Source organism: Microcaecilia unicolor, chromosome 10 (assembly GCF_901765095.1).
Source record: "Microcaecilia unicolor chromosome 10, aMicUni1.1, whole genome shotgun sequence".
Classification (NCBI taxonomy): domain Eukaryota; kingdom Metazoa; phylum Chordata; class Amphibia; order Gymnophiona; family Siphonopidae; genus Microcaecilia; species Microcaecilia unicolor.
The window spans coordinates 9,758,041-9,776,917 of NC_044040.1; the positions used below are offsets into that span (position 1 = coordinate 9,758,041).

The window sequence follows — 18,877 nt, forward strand, 5'->3', positions numbered from 1 at the left end:
CCTGCTCCCTCCTCCTCCGATTTCCACGCCCATGTCCAAGCCCTCCTCCCTATTGGGCTGTACTGCTGGTGGACGTGGGGCTTGGACCTCTACACTCTCAGCGTTCCGACTCTACTGCGCATTTGCAGGTGAGTCGGTCACTTGCCGTTTATATGTTTGATTAGCCGTTAAGCCCGTAACAACGGGCTAGTTTTTTGTTTTCCTATGGCCTCCCCCCTCCACCAACCCTGCTCTCTTCCCTGCCCTCCCCCCAGCGTCTGTTTCCCTCAGTTCCGCCCCCTCCTTCCCGCTCTGCTCCCTCCTCCTCCGATTTCCACGCCCATGTCCAAGCCCTCCTCCCTATTGGGCTGTACTGCTGGTGGAGGCGGGGCTTGGACTTCTACACTCTCAGTGTTCCGACTCTACTGCGCATTTGCAGGTGAGTCGGTCACTTGCCGTTTATATGTTTGATAACTTCTGATGTCCAGCCCTTGGATTTCTAAAGCTGCAAATACTTTACTAGTGTATGTATAACTTATTAAAAATATTATTTTGGATGTCCACTACAGAAAAAAAAATGATACTCTTGAATTTTTAGGTAAATTGTAAAATAAATCTGCAAATGACTCGTATGTACAATCGTGAATGACTCTTAGGGGGTCTTTTACTAAAGCTTAGCTTATCTGCAGCAGGGCCCATAGGAATAAAATGGGCCCTGCTACAGATAACTCAAGCTAAGCTTTAGTAAAATACCCCCTTAACGTGTTTTACACCCCACTACCATACTGAATTATGCAAGTGATGAAAACTATGAAGCAGACTTTAAAAAAGCAGCAAAACAACTAATAAAGAAATAAAAATGGCAAACAACTTTTCTTTTTATAAAATATATATTTCACCAGAATTTAAACAGCTTTTATGCATGTTAACACTAAAAAACAAAAAAAAAAAGCTTTGTATAGTTTGATAACAAAAAACATACCACATCACATATATTGTTTTTGATAACGGTTTCATATGATTATCTGACATTGCAGGTGAAAACAAATGAAAAAAAAACCACAAGTCAAATCATATCCAAATTTCTCTTTAAAATAGTCACTGCAATTTACATCTTGTATCCATTCATTTAACAAGTAAATGAAAAATCCAGGTAGCAGAAAGGAGTCCACTGGCGAACAGCACAACAACAAAAAAAAAAAAGATTTCTGTTAAGTCACCAGCAATGAAATTCATTAAAATAGGTGCTATGCCATTCAGGTTATCAACATCCACCCCGCATCTACCAAAACACATTTCTTCAGTAGATACAACCCAACACTGAGGCTGCCACGTACAGTAGCTCACTTGGGCCAAAATACTGAATAGGCCACTAAACAAAGCGTGAACTGTTTTGCTGCTCCTGAATCATTCAAGAGTCATAATCCGGAAAATGTAATGAAGCAGAAGTGCAAGGGGTCACCCCAAAGGAGAAGGGAGGGAACGATGGAAAGATGACTCTCGGAGACCTCAGTGAGCTTTGTGTTTCCTCTTCTTGTGTTTCTTATCTTTCTTTTTGCTATTGCACTTGGGACAGAACCACTTCTCTTCATCTGGAGGTGCGTCTGATATTCCCACACAAGGCCTGTGAGTTTTACAAGAATTTTAGGTTATCAGCTTACGTTCACAATGCGTGTTTTACTCAATGTACAGAAATTCTATATCTGGTAAAGTGACCGGCTACCATCCATATCGCAGCACACAATATCCAAGACGGCAGAGTCACTGTACCAGCACTATCCGTTTTAACTACAAATTAGCAGCAATATTCAGGCGTTAAACAGATATGTAGGTAATCTGGAAAACCACACTTACTCTGCCCCTTTCTTATACGGACTGCATCATGTATTAGGTAGGATTTTTGGTCCAATACTAAAGAGCTGAAAATCCAGATTTAAACCAGCTGCACGTGAACATGACTAACTTTGAATATCAGGCTGATGTTAAAGCAAATTTTAAGTAACAGGACAGATTCTGGTGCTGGCACGAAGTCTGGAATACACAAAGTATGCTTGGGACAGACAGAGAAGATAATGAGAGGAACGAGAGATGGAGTAATAGACATAGGGTTCCAGGGCTGAGGGAGGGGATGGTCAGACTGTTGGTTTAAGAAAGGAATGGTTTTTTTTTTTTTAAATCAACCCAGCATAGCAGAGGACCAAAAATGGAAGACCACCAAACCGACAAGGATAAGTAGTGATTATCCTGCAGCTGGTCAAGTGTGTGTAGTTACAGCAGTGTAGACAACATGGGGCAACTGATCCTTACCTGCCATGCTCTGTTTTAAACGTTTAAAAAAATGACTTACAAATGGATTTTTTCTTCATTTTGTGAAGAATGAAAAGAATAGGGATGTGTATTCTTTTGAAACAATCATTTCCCACATTGGTTTTAACCCAAAATCAGGAAATAATCCAAAACTTTGTTTTATTCTGTCATTTACAGTTCGCCCTATTGACAACTGCCCCTGAAACAACAACAAAAGTGTGAAAGAAATGAGAACCCCAAGAACGACACAGAAAACTAAACACATTTTTGGCCTGCTCAGCCCTGGAAGAGAATGGTCGGTAAGGTTATGGCTCTTGTCCTTCAGCTATTCTCCAACTGCTATAAATTATATGGTCTACATCACTGACAAAGTGTTACTGTATGCTTATAAAGAAACTCTCTAACTGATCATCTTTTACTTCTTTGTGTAAATGATGGTTAGTAGTTGAAGAGGTTTGCAGATAAGGATTTCATTTGGTCTACAGCTCTACAAAGGCTTGAGGCAAGAAAAGCTTTTCATACCAGTGGTACCAGTCATCACAGTCATCACAGCCAATCATCGGGCTACCGTCATCCAGTTTTTTACAGCCGGGACAGATCCACATTTTGTTTCCCCACTGATCCTGGATCTAAAGGAAAACCATAAACAGCAGGTAAAATGTACACCTGAGTTATTGCTGAATGGAGAGAAAACATTGATCAGGCTCCATTTTGATTCTTTCCTAGTGTATAAGGCAGATTTATGTATGGACTTTTTACAAAAAGGCTCATGATTTTGAGCAAAATTTCAAAAGCCAACAATTCTTCATATCTGTTTAATACTTTGGAAAGTTTTGCTTATAAAACCATTACTGTCCAAAGCTTCTAAGGAAAGCTTTCCCTCTTATCCCTCAAATCGTGACAGATTAGGGGTCTTTTTTTTTTTGTTGGGAATTTTTATTGCATTTGTTTTTAATAAGAAAGAAAAATGAATGAAAAATGTATTGTTGTTTCATTTTAAAATTTGATCCTGCCCCCACCATGAAACAAAAACAACCTTCCAGCTCCTCATACTCTCACCTGCCCCAACTGCCCCCCCCCCAAGTCTATCAACTATTCCCCAGCTGACCCTACCCCACTGGTTCCAGATCCAGATGTGCTCTTGCAGGGCCATGCCGACACGGTAAGCGAGGTAAGCATGGCAGGAGGGCGCCATCCTCTGGGGGGCGCCCCGCCGCACCATGCTTACCTCGCCCTCTTCTCCCCAGATCCTTGTCCTTTTTTTTTTTGTTTAAATTTACGTCTCCGGCGCGTGGCAGCGTAGCGTTAGTGAGGAGGCAGCGCTCTCCCGCCCCGACGTGTCAGTCTCTTCCCTTTGCTCGGTTCCGCCTTCTTCTGACGTCAGAAATGACGTCAGAAGAAGGCGGGACACTGAGCGAAGGGAAGAAGACACGTCGGGGCGGGGGAGCGCCGCCTCCTTCTCACTAACGCTACGCTGCCGCGCGCCGGAGAGGTAAATTTAAACAAAAAGGAAAAGGATCTGGGGGGAAGAGGGCAGGTAGTGTAGCGATCGTTTTCGGGGGGGGGGGGGGGGCGCCGGCGGGGCCAACTGCAGGGGGCGCCGGAGACCCTAGGCACGGCCCTGTGCTCTTGAGCCAAACCAACTTCTGGCGACCAGTATGTTACTGTTCCTCAAAGTAATGGGGGGATGGGATGACCCAAACTTTAAAACTTCTTTTGGGCATACTTGCTGAGCACTATTTTTTTTTTTGCACTGGGCTACTGCGACTTGTGTTCTGTTCTGGATATGTATGTGGTTGATGTTTAGCTCTTTTTAATATATTTTCTTTGATTGATGTTGGCTATTTTTTCCTCTGTTCTATTGAACTGTAGTTCTTTTCTGTTTTGTATTGTAAATCACTATCAGGGGCATTTTCGAAAGAGAAGGACGCCCATCTTCCGATAAAAATCGGGAGATGGGCGTCCTTCTCTTAGGGTTGCCCAAATCGGCATAATGGAAAGCCGATTTTGGGCATCCTCAATTGCTTTCTGTCGCGAGAACGACCAAAATTCACGGGGGCTTGTCGGCACCGTACCGAAGGCGGGACTGAGGCGTGATTTAGAGATGGGCGTCCTCGGCCGATAATGGAAAAAAAGAAGGGTGTCCCTGACGAGCATTTGGACGATTTTACTTGGTCCATTTTTTTCACGACCAAGCCTCAAACAGGTGCCCGAACTGACCAGATGACCACTGGAGGGAGGGAATCGGGGATGACCTTCCGTTACTCCCCCAGTGGTCACCAACCCCCTCCCACCCAAAAACAAAAAAATGTAAAAACATTTTTTGCCAGCTTCTATGCCAGCCTCAAATGTCATACCCAGCTGCATGACAGAAGTATGCAGGTTCCTGGAGCAGTTTTTAGTGGGTGCAGTGCAATTCAGGCAGGCGGACCCAGATCCACCCCCCCACCTGTTACACTTGTGGTGGTAAATGTTGAGCCCTCCAAATCCCCCAAAACCCACTGTACCCACATGTAGGTGGCCTCCCTTCACCCCTTAGGGCTATGGCAGTGGTGTACAGTTGTGGGGAGGGGGTTTTGGGGGGCTCAGCACCGAAGGTAAGGGAGCTATGCACCTGGGAGGAATTTGTGAAGTCCACTGCAGTGCCTCCTAGGGTGCCCGGCTGGTGTCCTGGCATGTGAGGGGGCCCAGTGCACTATGAATGCTGGCTCCTCCCACGACCAAATAGCTTGGATTTGGTCGTTTTTGAGATGGGCGTCCTCGGTTTCCATTATTGGCGAAAACTGGGAACGACCATCTCAAAGACGACCTAAGAACGACCATCCCTAAGGTCGACCTAAGTTTCATGATTTGTGCGTCCCCCGACTGTATCATAAAAACGAAAGATGGATGCCCATCTTGTTTCGATAATACAGGTTACCCTGCCCCTTTACGGGGCCGTCTTGCGAGGACGCCCTCATGAGAACTTGGGCGCCCCGTTCGATTATGCCCCTCCACGTTTTGTTTTTATGAATGGTAGTATACCAATAAATTTTAACCATAACCGTAAGACCACAGCCCTGCTGTATCTCAGAGAAACAATAAAACTACATTACTGCCAGAACCTGCCTCTCCGGTTTAGTACTGCATAATGTCAACAGCCATATATGCTGGGAGGGGATAGAACTCTGATCGAATTTGGATTATTGTTTGGATTTAATTACTCATATTTCCAAACTAGCTAAGGGCCACATTTACTAATGTGTAACTTTATTTTATCATCCTCACTTTAATATTCCCTTATCTCTTGTTTGTCTGTCCTAATTACATTGTAAGCTCTGTCGAGCAGGGACTGTCTCTTCATGTTCAAGTGTACAGCGCTGCGTACGTCTAGTAGCGCTATAGAAATGATAAGTAGTAGTAGTAGCCTTTGGGATTCCGGAATCTTGCTACTCTTTGTCCTTATCCCTTATTTGTCCTGTTTGTCTGTCCTAATTACATTGTAAGCTCTGTCGAGCAGGGACTGTCTCTTCATGTTCAAGTGTACAGCGCTGCGTACGTCTAGTAGCGCTATAGAAATGATAAGTAGTATTAGTAGTAGTACTGGACTCTGCTCTATAACAAAATGGCCTGGCCGCTTGACTGGGGCCATTTTCATTCACAGCATAAGCCAAAAGGGCCCTCACCATGTTTTATCATTGAACTGCTGGGGGGCAGGTGTGACTGGGGATTGCAACTGCCCTGAGAAGAGCAGCAGAAGATTTTTTTTCCCCATTTTAAATAAAAACAAATGATACAAAAAAAAAAGGAAAAAACAAAACAGAAGCATAGGAATCTCTATTATAGAGATGTCTGTGGTCAAGCAGCCCAAGCTTTTCATTACATCAAAGCTCACCGTTATGTCATTTTCTGCAACCTCAGACAATTGCTAAGTAATTGTTTTCGGACAATATGAGCAGCTTGAACGTCATCAAAAACTGGTGCAAAACTAGAGAGACAATAACACCGATTTAAACTCTACCAAACTGGAACGCAAGGGTCTTATATTTATAATACCGCTGTATCAGAAGAAACCAACTCTGACACACTACTGGTTTGAAATAACTAGATCCATACATTTGGAAGCAATCAACTGACTTTCTTCCTTTATCTGATAAATTTTAATTAAAGGGAATGTCTTCATTTTTCTTTACTATATCCTATGCAGAGCTGTTACCGTTCTGCAGCTCAGCTTTGGCGTGTGTGTCGACCCATCCCTAGCGTTTCATGCAAAGCACGTCCTATGCATCCAGTTCTAATGGCAGAAAATAGATTCCCCTGATGCCATGGCTTCATGTTATGCGGACTCACTCACTCCTATCGTTAACAATATCACAATATTATTCAACTTCTAAGTAGACTCCACCGTTTCAAAAGAAAATAATTATGTCCACTGATTTTTCTCCATTTCTCTGAAGTTGATGTACTATAGGTGTCCTCCAGGTTCTTGTGCTGTGATGACATTTTTAAAGCTTGTCAGCTAAACTATTACACGTTACTTCATAAAAAGATTTTATCACACGACATCACCAATAACGGTTTGGCCCAAAACACTAGCTAAAACCTCATTTTTTTTTTACACTTTTGCAGTTTGGAGGATGTTTTCTCTAAGTAGTAAGAGTGAATTTGATCCTGGTGCTTCTCCTGTAAAACCACTGTGGCTCACAATAATCCTATATAATAAACGTTCTGAGGACACTGACGTCACTGTCAGGTCCTCCGGGCACTTCCTTCCAGTTCGAAGCCTTCGTGGTGGTGAAGCCACCAAAAACGCTGTGTTGGGGCCCCGCCCTCGCGTCAAACGTTATGACGTCGAGGGCGGAGCAATGGCATCAGTGGCTTCACAACCAACGAAACAGCAGATTGAAGGTGGCGTGCCGAGGTCCGCAACAATGGCGGTCAGTGCCTTCAGAATGCCGAAGGGGTGAGTAGGGAGGGGGGGAGGTTCGGAAGGAAACCGTGCTAGCGCCCGTTTCATTTGCACAAGAAACGGGCATGTTTTACTAGTAATAATAATAAAAGGGAAGCTTTTTGATTGTTCAGATTGGGTACCATCTTTTGACACCACTCTGTCTCTCCTGCACTTCCAGTGCTCTTGATCTGGTGTTATCTCTTTCTTTGGTGCAGTAACATGGGAAGCAGCAGATCGGGGAGAGAGAAGCTAAGTAGCAGCCCCTATAAGCTGATGGAAAGTATACGTCAGGACAGTATTACTGCACTTGGTAGGACGGTCGAGTTCTCATGCCATTTGCACAGATTTAGCGCTCCTGATGTTTCCAGGAATCAAGGAATTGAGTGAGCTCTGTCCTGCTCCGGGATACCAGGAAGGTGGCACAGGATAACACAAAGTGTATTTGCATATAGACCATCTTAATCCTGCTCAGACTAGGTGTGCTGGGGTACGCTGCTCTCTGCATTGCACTGTTATTACTTATTAGCCAAACTCCTCTTTTCAACTAGCTGATAAGATCAAGGATATAAAAAGTTATTGAGTAACTTTCCATTCAGTTTGTGACATTTCTCCTAAAGTACGCTAAAGGGCAAGTGCTCCAGAGGAGACTTCTCACAATTTTAAGCGTACAGTTCTCTGGAATTCCACGTGCCACACGTATACTGCACCCCAAGTTTCACTCTAGTGAGGTTTAGTTTTGCGGTTGTTTCCTTTGATGTACACAGCTTATTGTATGCTGAAATATACACATATATAACATTTTAATACCCAATGGTGCAGTCAAGCTATTGGAAAAGTCTGAATGTGACCTACTTAACGGCAACAAGGTGACTGCCAGTAAAAGGAGCCTTAAAGGGAAGATGTTCCTGTAGCCGAGAAGGCAGCGGAGAGGCATATTTTCAAAGCACTTAGCCTTCCAAAGGGACCTATGGAACTTTGGAAGGCTAAGGTGCTTTGAAAATATGCCTCTGAGTCTACTCGAAAAGTCACCCATCAACATCTTAAATTAACAAAAGGCATAGGCAATAAACATGGGAACTGCATCGACTCTTCTCAGAAAAAAAACAACTGTCATGCATATCTCAAACTCATGGGAACCTTAATACTATTTTAACTTAGCTCTGTATTTACAATGCCTTAGTTATCTCAGAAATTCTAGCGTCTTCTTCAGAAAGTCTGCACTAGCTAACCAAGCTTATTTTCTCAATAGCCTAGGTCGCTACTGCTTACAATGAGACTTGTAGAAGTATGAGTGTATACTGAAGACTTGTCTTCTCTCCATAAAGGCAACATCAATCCTGTATGCCTGAACCAAAGATAAGGTCTTTCAAAACACCAAACTAAGAGAACAATACCTTCAGTTGAACAGTTGCTGCTTTAATGTTTTTTAAACCAAATGCTGTTCATATCAGGTGTAAACATAGTACAGAGAATTCCCCTTCCACTAGCCACAAAAAACGCTCCTGCCTATAGGATAGCATTCAGTATATCAAAAGCACAGCCTTCATTCCAACATGAGACAAGCCTAGAACATTCGTGTTAGAAGAGACCCAGACTTGCACCGATGATATTTCAATGAACCCGTACATTCATCAGTGGTGAGAACTTTGGAATTTTTTTGGGATCCTAGGGGCTCTTTGGAACCTCAAGTGAACAGATTGTGCATAAAGAGAAAAGCCTGTGGGTCAAACTCTGTTACATTCAAAAGTATTTTGGGGAGGACCAGTTTTGGATGCTTGTACAAGCTTTGTTATGACCAAAGGCGCCGACTCCGTGGGTGCTATGGGTGCTCGAGCACCCCCAATATTCCACCCACTGGAAGTTCGTTCCCTCCCTCCCTCCTCCCTTCGCGTTCCAGGCCTCCTCCCTCCGAATTTTAAAAGTCATCTATTTTACCTCGTCAGGGTTAGGGTGGCAGCAGCGGTAAAAAGCATGCAGGCTTGGCGCTCAGTTCAGTTTTCCCTTTGCTCTCTCTCAGCTCTGGTCCCGCCCTCATTTCCTATTTCCGCAAGGGCGGGGCCAGAGCTGAGAGAAAGCAAAGGGAAAACTGAACTAAGCACCGAGCCTGCATGCTTTTTACCGCTGCTTCCGCCCTAACCCCGATGAGGTAAGATAGATGACTTTTAAAATTCGGAGGGAGGGGGCCTGGAACTCAAAGGGAGGGAGGGACGATGACCCTGGAACTGGGAGGGCGGGAGGGAGGGAGGGGGGCCTAGAACTCGGACGGAGGTGGAGGGGGACAGGGGAGAGGGGGAAGGGGAGAATGCACCACCTGTAAAAAAAAAAAAAAAAAAAAAATTCAGCACCCACAATCATTTTGAAAAGGTGGCTCCTATGGTTATGACTACTGTAATATCACTTATTTGAACTGTTTGCAGTCTTTGATGAAGAAACTTCAGACTACTTGGAATGCTGTACTTTGTGGTTCATTTATTCCTTGAGAAGATCAGAGGGGCTTTCCTCATATTATGCTACTGTCTACTGGTTACCAATATCGCCAAGAATTTTGTATAAATGTTTTTTGCTTGCTGTATAAAATATTGCATGGGCCAGCACCTGCTTATTTGGTGAATTGCCTGACTCTAGCCATTTCAGTTAGACCTTCTAGAACTGTTAATTTGCCTTCCTTTTCCTTCTGTGAGGGGTACGAGGAGATTGAGGTATTTTCCATATTGACTGCAAATGGATATTTTGACTCAGGTGTCAGATTAAGATGTATTTATTTCGAAACTTCGTTGGTACTGGAATATAATTTTCTGTTTTTATTTTCATCTTCTTATTATTGTGTTTTATTAATTGGTTGTATATCTTGGCTTGGCCAGTTTTTTTTATATTTGGGATCCACATTGAACTGCAAGTTTTTTTTTGTTTTTTTTTTAATTCCGCGAAAAAAAGAGGAGAGAGAAAAATTAAGGAGATGTTCTGATGAAAATGACCTGCCCTATCCAGACAAGCGTCTCTGTACTATGGGAGTTCTTCACTGTAGATGGAATTTTCCTACAGGGTGACACATGGGAATATGGAATCAGGAACCGGTTTAAGGTAAATGGGAATTCACTGAAAAAAAAAAAGGGTCTTGCTCTACATTAGAACTGCGTACTTCAGAAGGCAAAGATCACCACAAGATTGCACAACCACGTCATAAACAGAGAGCTACTGGTACTGTTTTTTTCCACTGGATTCAATCTGCTTTTAAGTTGTTACATTTCACTTTTCGTGGCATTCAGCCCTATAGAGACGTGCAGGATGGTGATACATACCACGTAGGTACTGACGGTTTCTGTTACCACGCTCCTGACGGGTCCTTTGGAACCTCCTGCTGAAGGGATGATGGGGGAGTTTGGTGGCACTGCAGCAAGAGCTGCAATTACTTGAGGAGGAAGAGGAGGAGCTGAGGCAGGAGGAGGAGGAGCAGGAGGAGCAGGAGGAGGAGTCACCAGAACTGGTGCAGATGCCAAGGAAGGCAGTGATGGTGGAGCAGGCGTTGATGGTTTAACCTCTGCCGTTGGTACCACTTTGCTGATGACGCTGCCGATCAAAGCAAAAGAGAATCAGAAAGTTGTTCAGTATGTATATTTTCACACTAAAAAAGGCATGATAAATGCATGTATTTCTTTCCAAATCATGCACACGGAAAACTAAAGAAGAAATTTATTCTGATAGCAGCACAGAACACATTAGCATAATGACATTCTTCCTGTATTTCTATTATACTTGCCCAAAACTCTACTAAAAAGAAAGGCAAGGAAAACCAGACACAAAGTGAAACTTGGCAAACTGGAGAGGCCTTCTGGGTCTTACTTGCTGTCAGATGAGTTGTCTCTGGGAAAGGATCTGTTCTTTTGGTCTCATTCTGAAATCTGTTCCCCTTATTTGTATTAATACACTAACTTTTATCATCACTGTATTTCTGTCTAACCTATCGTTAAACTTCTAGATGGGTTACAATAAAAACATTTATAAGATACGATGCAATAAAAAGTAAACTTCCTTAAGGCCATAATACATCTTAACCCAAACGTTCCTTCTGACTCATACTCCTCTTTTAAATAAGAAACCAAACAGGTCAGCCTCTCCTTAACTCAGCGATCCACCCCAAATGCTTTCTCGAAAGACAAACATTTATCATCCCCTCTCTCTTTAGATCTGCTATTCAGTGGCGGTAGTGATGTGGTGTGTCGGGTTGGGAGGGTATCTTGGAGGAGGTGGGAAAAATGAGAAGTATCTAAGTAAGAAGACCTTTCAAAAAAATGTTCGTCGTTCATTAACACCTCAGAAAATACATGGTGGTTTTAATGATTTTCTTTAATTTACCAAATTAATTATCATCAAACATATAAATGGCAAGTGACAGACTCACCTGCAAATGCGCAGTAGAGACTTCCCTCTCTGTCCCGTCCTCGCGTCAAGACGTGATGATGTCAGAGGGCGGAACAGAGAGGGAAACGGAGTTGGACTGTCGCTGGAGCCTGGAAACAAACATCGCGCGCACCAACCTCCACCGTCCCTCACCCCTCCGTGCCGGGCCCCCTGCACTGACCTGACAGCGCCTCTCACCTCCATGTGGAAGCGCTGCAGGCAGCAGCAGAGCGATCTTCTGCTGCCTGCAGCGCTTTCACACGGAGGTGCGAGACACTGTCAGGTCAATGCAGGGGGCCTGGCATGGAGGGGGGGGGGGGAGGGAGTGGCGGCGAGGAGGGTAGCTGGAAATCTCGCCTGTTTTAACAGGCTTAATGGCTAGTTAAACTTATAAACTCACCAAGGTCTGCTGCTTTGGCTGGCAAGGGTCCCCAAGCCCCATCAGCAGAAGCCTTCCTTCCAGTGATGTTTGCAGCCACGCAGCTTGCCCCTGCCCCCCCCCCCCCCCCACACACATGATGGATTTTAGTGAAATTAAGTATGCTACTTAATTTCACTAAAACAGAGCATGCGTTGGGGGGGGGGGGGGGGCAAGAAGTAGGACAGGGTCCTTTTACTGAGGTGCACTGAAAAACGGCCTGCAGTAGTGTAGGTGCGTGTTTTGGGCGCACATAGAAGGCACCTGCAAAAATTGCCTTTTTTAAATTTTTGCCGAAAATGGATGTGCGGCAAAATGAAAATTGCTGCGCGTCCACATTGGGTCTGAGACCTTACCGCCAGCCACTGACCTAGCAGTAAAGTCTCACAAGGTAACTGGGTGGCAATGACCTACGTGCATCAAATGCCACTTGCCGCGTGTCCGATACACGCATCCAAAAATTATTATTAACATTTGTTTAGCGCTACCAGATGCACGCAGCGCTGAACACCTGACACAGAGAGACAGTCCCTGCTCAATAGAGCTTACAATCTAAAAATAATACAGACAGACAAGACAATTAAGGGCGAGGGAAGTACAAGGTGAGAAGGAACAAGGGGAGGTAATTGAGTAGTAGCTAGGAGCCAAAAGCAGTGGTGAAAAGCTAACATTTCTGGTAATTACTATTGGCGCAAGGTCTACAAGCCGTGCAGGTGAATCTTTGGAAGTCTTCCTTTCCAGCAGAAAGCTTGTTAAAATTTTGGCTAAGATCAGACGGGTAGCACAGAAAAAAAAGAAAAGAAGGGGACATGATAAGACTACTTCCAGAGCTCAGAAAGGAAAGCTCAGACGCCCGATTGTTAATTGCTATAAAGAGGGAAACATTTAAACAGGAGTGTCAATCATCTATTTGACTGGAATAATTTCTACTCAACATGTGCCTTTATGAGTTCAGGTCAAGGTGACATTTTTCTGCATGAGATACCAGAACTAAAGAAGAAAACTCATCACTTTTATATCTTTCCTCATAGCAAGATTAACACAAAAAAACAGTCCCGACACTTTAATAAGACAAAAAAAAAAAACCCAACCAAACTATTTTGTCTTTAGTCTGATTTGAAAACGATTTTTCACGTACAATGATTTTCTACAGCCTACTTAACTGCTTTGTTACTCAGGCTGAAACAATTAAATTTACCCCACATCACTACCATGTACAATGGAAACACGTAATAGTAACCTTATTAAAAATCCTCCAAAATCTTCATACAGAAATTCAGACTTGCATGAATGTTCTTAAATCTGTTCAGTTGAGGAGATAAACGACACTGCTCTTGTTCAGTTCCTTAATGGCTCCTGAAGCTGGATTCCTGGCAACAGGCACACACAGCTTTTCATGCCAGCAAACAGTTGAAAAGTTACTTTCAGCAGGGAAAAAAAAAAACCTTTTACCTGAGACTGGGAATAGGAATCATGCCTCATACTTTAACTGCCCAAGCTTTTTGCAGACATAATCTTTCAATTTGCTCGCTTTACTTTATTTAAATAATGTGAGTTCATGACATTTTATAAAGATTGTCCAAACACTGACAAAATCTGAAAATGGATCATCATGACATATGAAAGCAGAAAATTTCTAGTAAACTGGACTATTTACTGCTAACAAATTTACTGATCCTAATACATCAACATGAACTAAAATTCTGGGCACATTACCAGGTACAAAACACCACAAAATTACGGACACGGTATTTATATGCTTCTGGAATTAAGGTAACCTCCAGGCTCCAGGTTTAACTTACTGCACTACCACACGGAGCAGAATAACTCATCAGATGGGCTGTAATTCAAGCACTAAACATTTTGGGACCAATGTAATGAAATGTCCTAGGTTTGCACACAGTTTAGTTTGGGTTTTGCATACAATTTTGTGTGCTACCATTGGTGCCCTATGTTAAAACAAGTTTTGTGCATGAGCTAACACAAAGACTTGGGGAGACATCGGCACACAGCTCATTTAGATTCCATGGTGAAATTTGTTCTTACCTGATAATTTTCTTTCCTTGAGTCCTGCTAGACCAGTCCAGATGGATGGACTATGCGCCCCCCCCTCCCCTTACTAGCAACTGGGAGGTGGAGAGTTTGAACTGTCTCATCAGTGACACTCATATAGGTAGTGGTGAAGATTGGACTGGTGAAGTAGGTTCTTAGATTTATCATTTATTAAACTTGTTATACCGCTTTGTTGCAAGCAAATTAAAGCAGTTTACAATTAAAAAATTAAAAACAAGAAAATCAGAAAGGAATACTATTTGTAAATAGGACAGAATTAACTATCATTCAAGTACTGTTTCAATTATATAAAAAAAATAGTAAAAAAAAATCCATACAACAAGTTTAAAAAACACGAAGTTCAAACAATCAAAAATTCATGCAACTAAACCCATCCCTGACCTCACACTGCAGAGTCGACCCAGACCTAAACATAGAAAGCCTGCTGAAATGAGTTTTTAATAGAGCACAAAAGGATGTATAAGATGTTTCAAGCCTAAGGTACTGCAGTAACAAGTTCCAGAGAGCCGGTGAAGTAAAGTAAAAAGAACTAGATCTAGTGGATTCCCATCTAGCTTTAGAAGGGGGTGGGAGAACTACCTTATTTTTTTAGTGAACGCAGAGTGAGAGAAGGTGTGTAGATTACCAAAGAAGCAAGGTATGCAGGGAAACCACTATAAAGGATCTTATGAGTTAAAGTTAGAATTTTAAATTTAACCCCGAAATCAGTAGGTAACCAATGAAGCTGTCGAAGGAGAGGTGAGACATAATCATACAAGATGCTCGACAAAGTATACGTGCTGCAGTGTTTTGCAATGTCTGTAGTCTCTTGAGGTTATGTTTAGTAATCTCTGCATAGATGACATTACAGTAATCATCGCTAGAATGAAAGAAAGCATAGAACAAGGTGGAGTGTATATTGTTGGACTGGCTCCCCAGGCCTGTAACCCTTGAGTTTGAGCTTTGTTTAGGCTGTTGCTCCCAGGGACTGGTCCACAGACCTTCTGCTACTTCTCCTGGGTCCCAGGCTGTAGCCCATAGGCTTTGCCTCTGAAGCCAGCCAGCAGATGGTTCTATGGGGCTTCAGGATGTGGTGTGGGGTTCCCTTAACACTCTCCTCCTCCCCCAGTGGACATTGGGGCTCCCTCCTGCCGGTTCTGGGCAAGTTTACTGGTTTATTCTTTTCCTTCTGCCTAAAATATATACTTGAGGCAGTTTGTTTCTCTGGGGAATCCTCAAATCAAGCTCACTGTGTTGTGTGAGCAAAGGCAAAGCAGGGCAGACTTGGATAAAAGGTGAGTCACTTTTAATTGTTTTTCACAGCGGGAACCCGGGCTGCTAGCAGCTCGTGCAGCACCGATTTTTGGGAAGCAGGTGCTGTGTGGAATGTGTGGCCCAGTATGCTAGCCGCACATCCTGCTCCTACTGAACCATTTGTGATGGGGGCACCAGGGGAAGATTTCAGGGGTTTTGGCGGACCTAAGTGGAAGTTAGTCAGGGGACTCCTATGTTTTCCTATGTTTACTGCTCCCCAGTATCTCTCCACACTCGTCCTTCCCTACACCCCTTCCCGTGCACTCTGTTCCCTGGATAAATCCTTCTTATCTGTTCCCTTCTCCACTACTGCCAACTCCAGACCGCTCCTTCTGTCTTGCTGCGCCCTATGCCTGGAACAGACTTCCTGAGCCCCTACGTCTTGCCCCATCCGTGACCATCTTTAAATCTAGATTGAAAGCCCACCTCTAACATTGCTTTTGACTCGTAACCACTTGTATCCACTCGCCTCCACCTACCCTCCTCTCCTCTTTCCTCTACACATTGATTTGTTTGCTTTATTTTTTGTCTACTAGATTGTAAGCTCTTTGAGCAGGGACTGTCTTTCTTCTATGTTTGTGCAGCGTTGCGTACGCTTTGTAGCGCTATAGAAATGCTAAATAGTAGTAGTTCCATGCCAGGTTTGAATCTGGGAGGAACAGTGGTTATGTTGGTGCTGGACCACCAAAATCCAACATGGCCTCCTGAGGCACTCTCATCTCTGCAGTCAGGAGCTGTGATTATGCCTCTTGCCTGCCGTAGCGCTGGGCAGCCCACTGGGGACCTGGGACTCCAACTGGTGCTGGCCCTCAAGTCCTGTTTTAGACATGCCTTGGAAGAAGTTAGAGCGGAATTCCAAATATGCATGACTCTCTGAGTACAGAAATAATTTGCGGAAGTTTCCTTTGAACCTACCTTCCAGCAGGGCTTCCACTTTTCATTTTGGTTGTTGAGGCTTCCTCTCAGAGGAACACAGAATAGCAAAACTGAGAATTATTTTCTCTTTAAAGACACTTATAAAAACAAGCAAAAAAATTTTATATCAAAAGCATTTATTTGGGCACTCTATTTACCAAATAAACCGATCGTGCAATATCATAACTGCATTAATTGCAACTATAATAGTACAAAAAAACCTCAAAACAAAGCCCCAGTTGCGGCAGCCATTTTGAGAGCAGAGCCACAATGGGCAGGAGAAACTGGGGATTGCTCCTGCCCCCAACTACTCCCCTAGTCCACCAGAGATTATGAAATACGCCCAAGGGTAGGGCGGGAAGGCACTTGTGGGGGTCTGGGAGGAATGGCAAGTCCTGTTTGGAGGAGGAGGGAGGGAAACCAATAAGAGAACGCACAAATTTTCAGCTTCCACTGAAAACACACGGTCATTTTAGGCTGAAACTGAAAACATAACTGAAAAGTAAAATAACCTTTCAGCCAAAAATGAAACTGGGCAGAAACGGGATCTTGGGCTGGTTTCGGTACCCCAAACAAAACCGAAATTCAGTCGTCCTCTGCTCATGTAAATAGCTAGCATCATAGGAGCCAACTTTTCAAAATTATTGGGGGTGCTAAGCCCAATGGAAATAATCCCTCCCTGGACACATACAAGGAATTTTTCCAATATTGGGGGTGCTCAAGCACCCACACCACCCACAGAGTCGGCTCCAGTGGCTAGCATTATCAGAGAGTCTCCTCGGTTCCCAGTGTAACCTGCCAGACAGTCCCAGCCACGTGGTTGTCTGTGTTTTCGCTGGGACCTCTAACATTTTATATTAACCACTTTGCCATTTGATCTTGAGGCACAAACACTTATTATTCAATCAGTTGACTATACTGATAAGGTGGATAGAGGTATGGGCTTCAAGAGAATTTTACAGACACTTGAGCATTTTTCAATTTCTGATAAGCATTATTTAGTCAAATGTTTCTGCTTAGAGGACTGGTGCAAGGATGGAGAATACCCTAGGTGAACCTTCAGCTTTGTGACCACTTCAATTAACTTTCAAGCCAAAAATCAAGACCCCCTCGACAATTTATACTTAAACTGAAGAATCACCCTCACACATTTCACTGCCAAATCTCCATTGTTTCGTTCTGTCTCAACAGTGGCTTTCCCCCCTTCCACATGGTTCCATCTGCCCTATTACTTTTTCTTATTTAATTCCATAAGTCGTCTCTGCTGAAAGAGCAATCTCTCTCAGAGTAACCAACACCGCCCCTAACTAGCTCCCACAATAGACTCCTGCTGCTTGCATTACTTCTCTTGGTGGATTTGGTCATGATGCCCTAACCCTTGCAAACACTGGTCTCATTCATAAAAACGTGCAGGAGGAGGAACCAGAGGAAGGATTTCTTTACCTGTTTCCCCACCACAAAACAGTGAAATAAATAGAACGGGTCAGGAGGTGCTCGGCCTGAAATGGAAGCCCACAGCTTGACAAGCGAATAAAGAGCCACACAGAACGCGCCATGGTTAGAGACAAATGCAATCTGGATACACCTAGACAGGGAGTTTAATGATCCTCTCATTGGGCTATTGTGTGCAAACAGTATGGAGCCAGTAAGCTAAATTATCACAGTCTGAATTGCTGAGGCCCTTGGCCACTAAAAGACATACCAAGTTCAAAAGTTCTTCCACAATGGCTTAATTATTTACCCTTGAAGACAAAGAACAAGCAAGCTAAATCTGTCTCCATTGAACAGGATAGCATTTGCCAAATTAAGATCATAATAAGTGTACTTAATTCTAATTTATCCTAAATGGGTGGCACTAGTTAAAGAATGCCTCTCAGTCAGCACAGAGTTTAATTTTATACTCCAGAAAACAAATTTGTTGTGGTTTTGGATGTAGAAATATCCATTCTGAAAGAACTGCTATGCTGGTACCAGACCACACTTCTGAATTTACTCTATGTTATTATTAAATTATTTAAGGGACTGAGGTACAAATGGAACAGAGTGATCGACTATGGTAATGATGGATGAATTAGACTTTATTCCTGCGGACCTTCAATTTTCTGAAAGGGCAATACAATCAATATTTTATTCCCAATAATCTAAAGCTTAGCATGCAATAACAGTATTATAGCTGCAAAGCCCACTGCATAAAATGAACTTTACAGCAGATAAGGAGGGGCATTTTCGATATGTCGTCTAAATCCAATTTGCGACATTTTGTGAAAAGAGTCCAAAAATCCACTAGCAAACAAGGCCATTTTCAAACCAGAAAAATGTTCAACTTGTTTGCTAGATGTGTTTGTGCTCAGTGTGTCTTTCGGGACCGTTTTTGAAAAAAAAAAAAAAAAAAAATCCAAGTGAAAAACGCACAAAAACAAGCCATTGGGATTTATAGGGGCCAGTATTCTTAGTAGACTGGTCACACAGACATTCCAGTGGAGCAGTGGGACAGCCTAGGGGGTGCTGCAGTGGGCATCACATAAAAGGTCCCAGGTACACATCTCACCATTGCACCCTTATAC

The 18,877-nt window shown here is 43.3% G+C and overlaps 1 protein-coding gene across 1 annotated transcript in view; it reads right to left on the minus strand.

Moving 5' to 3' along the window:
• Positions 1 to 883: 883 nt before the first annotated feature.
• Positions 884 to 18,877, minus strand: part of TAF3 (TATA-box binding protein associated factor 3) — a 171,136-nt gene continuing 153,142 nt past the window's right edge. Inside the window, exons 5-7 of the mRNA XM_030216145.1 lie at positions 10,516 to 10,783; positions 2,809 to 2,915; positions 884 to 1,603 (exon numbers count right to left, since the gene is read on the minus strand). Of these exons, the coding sequence (XP_030072005.1) occupies positions 1,489 to 1,603; positions 2,809 to 2,915; positions 10,516 to 10,783 (490 nt within the window). The 3' untranslated portion in view covers positions 884 to 1,488. The remainder of the gene's footprint in view (positions 1,604 to 2,808; positions 2,916 to 10,515; positions 10,784 to 18,877) is intronic.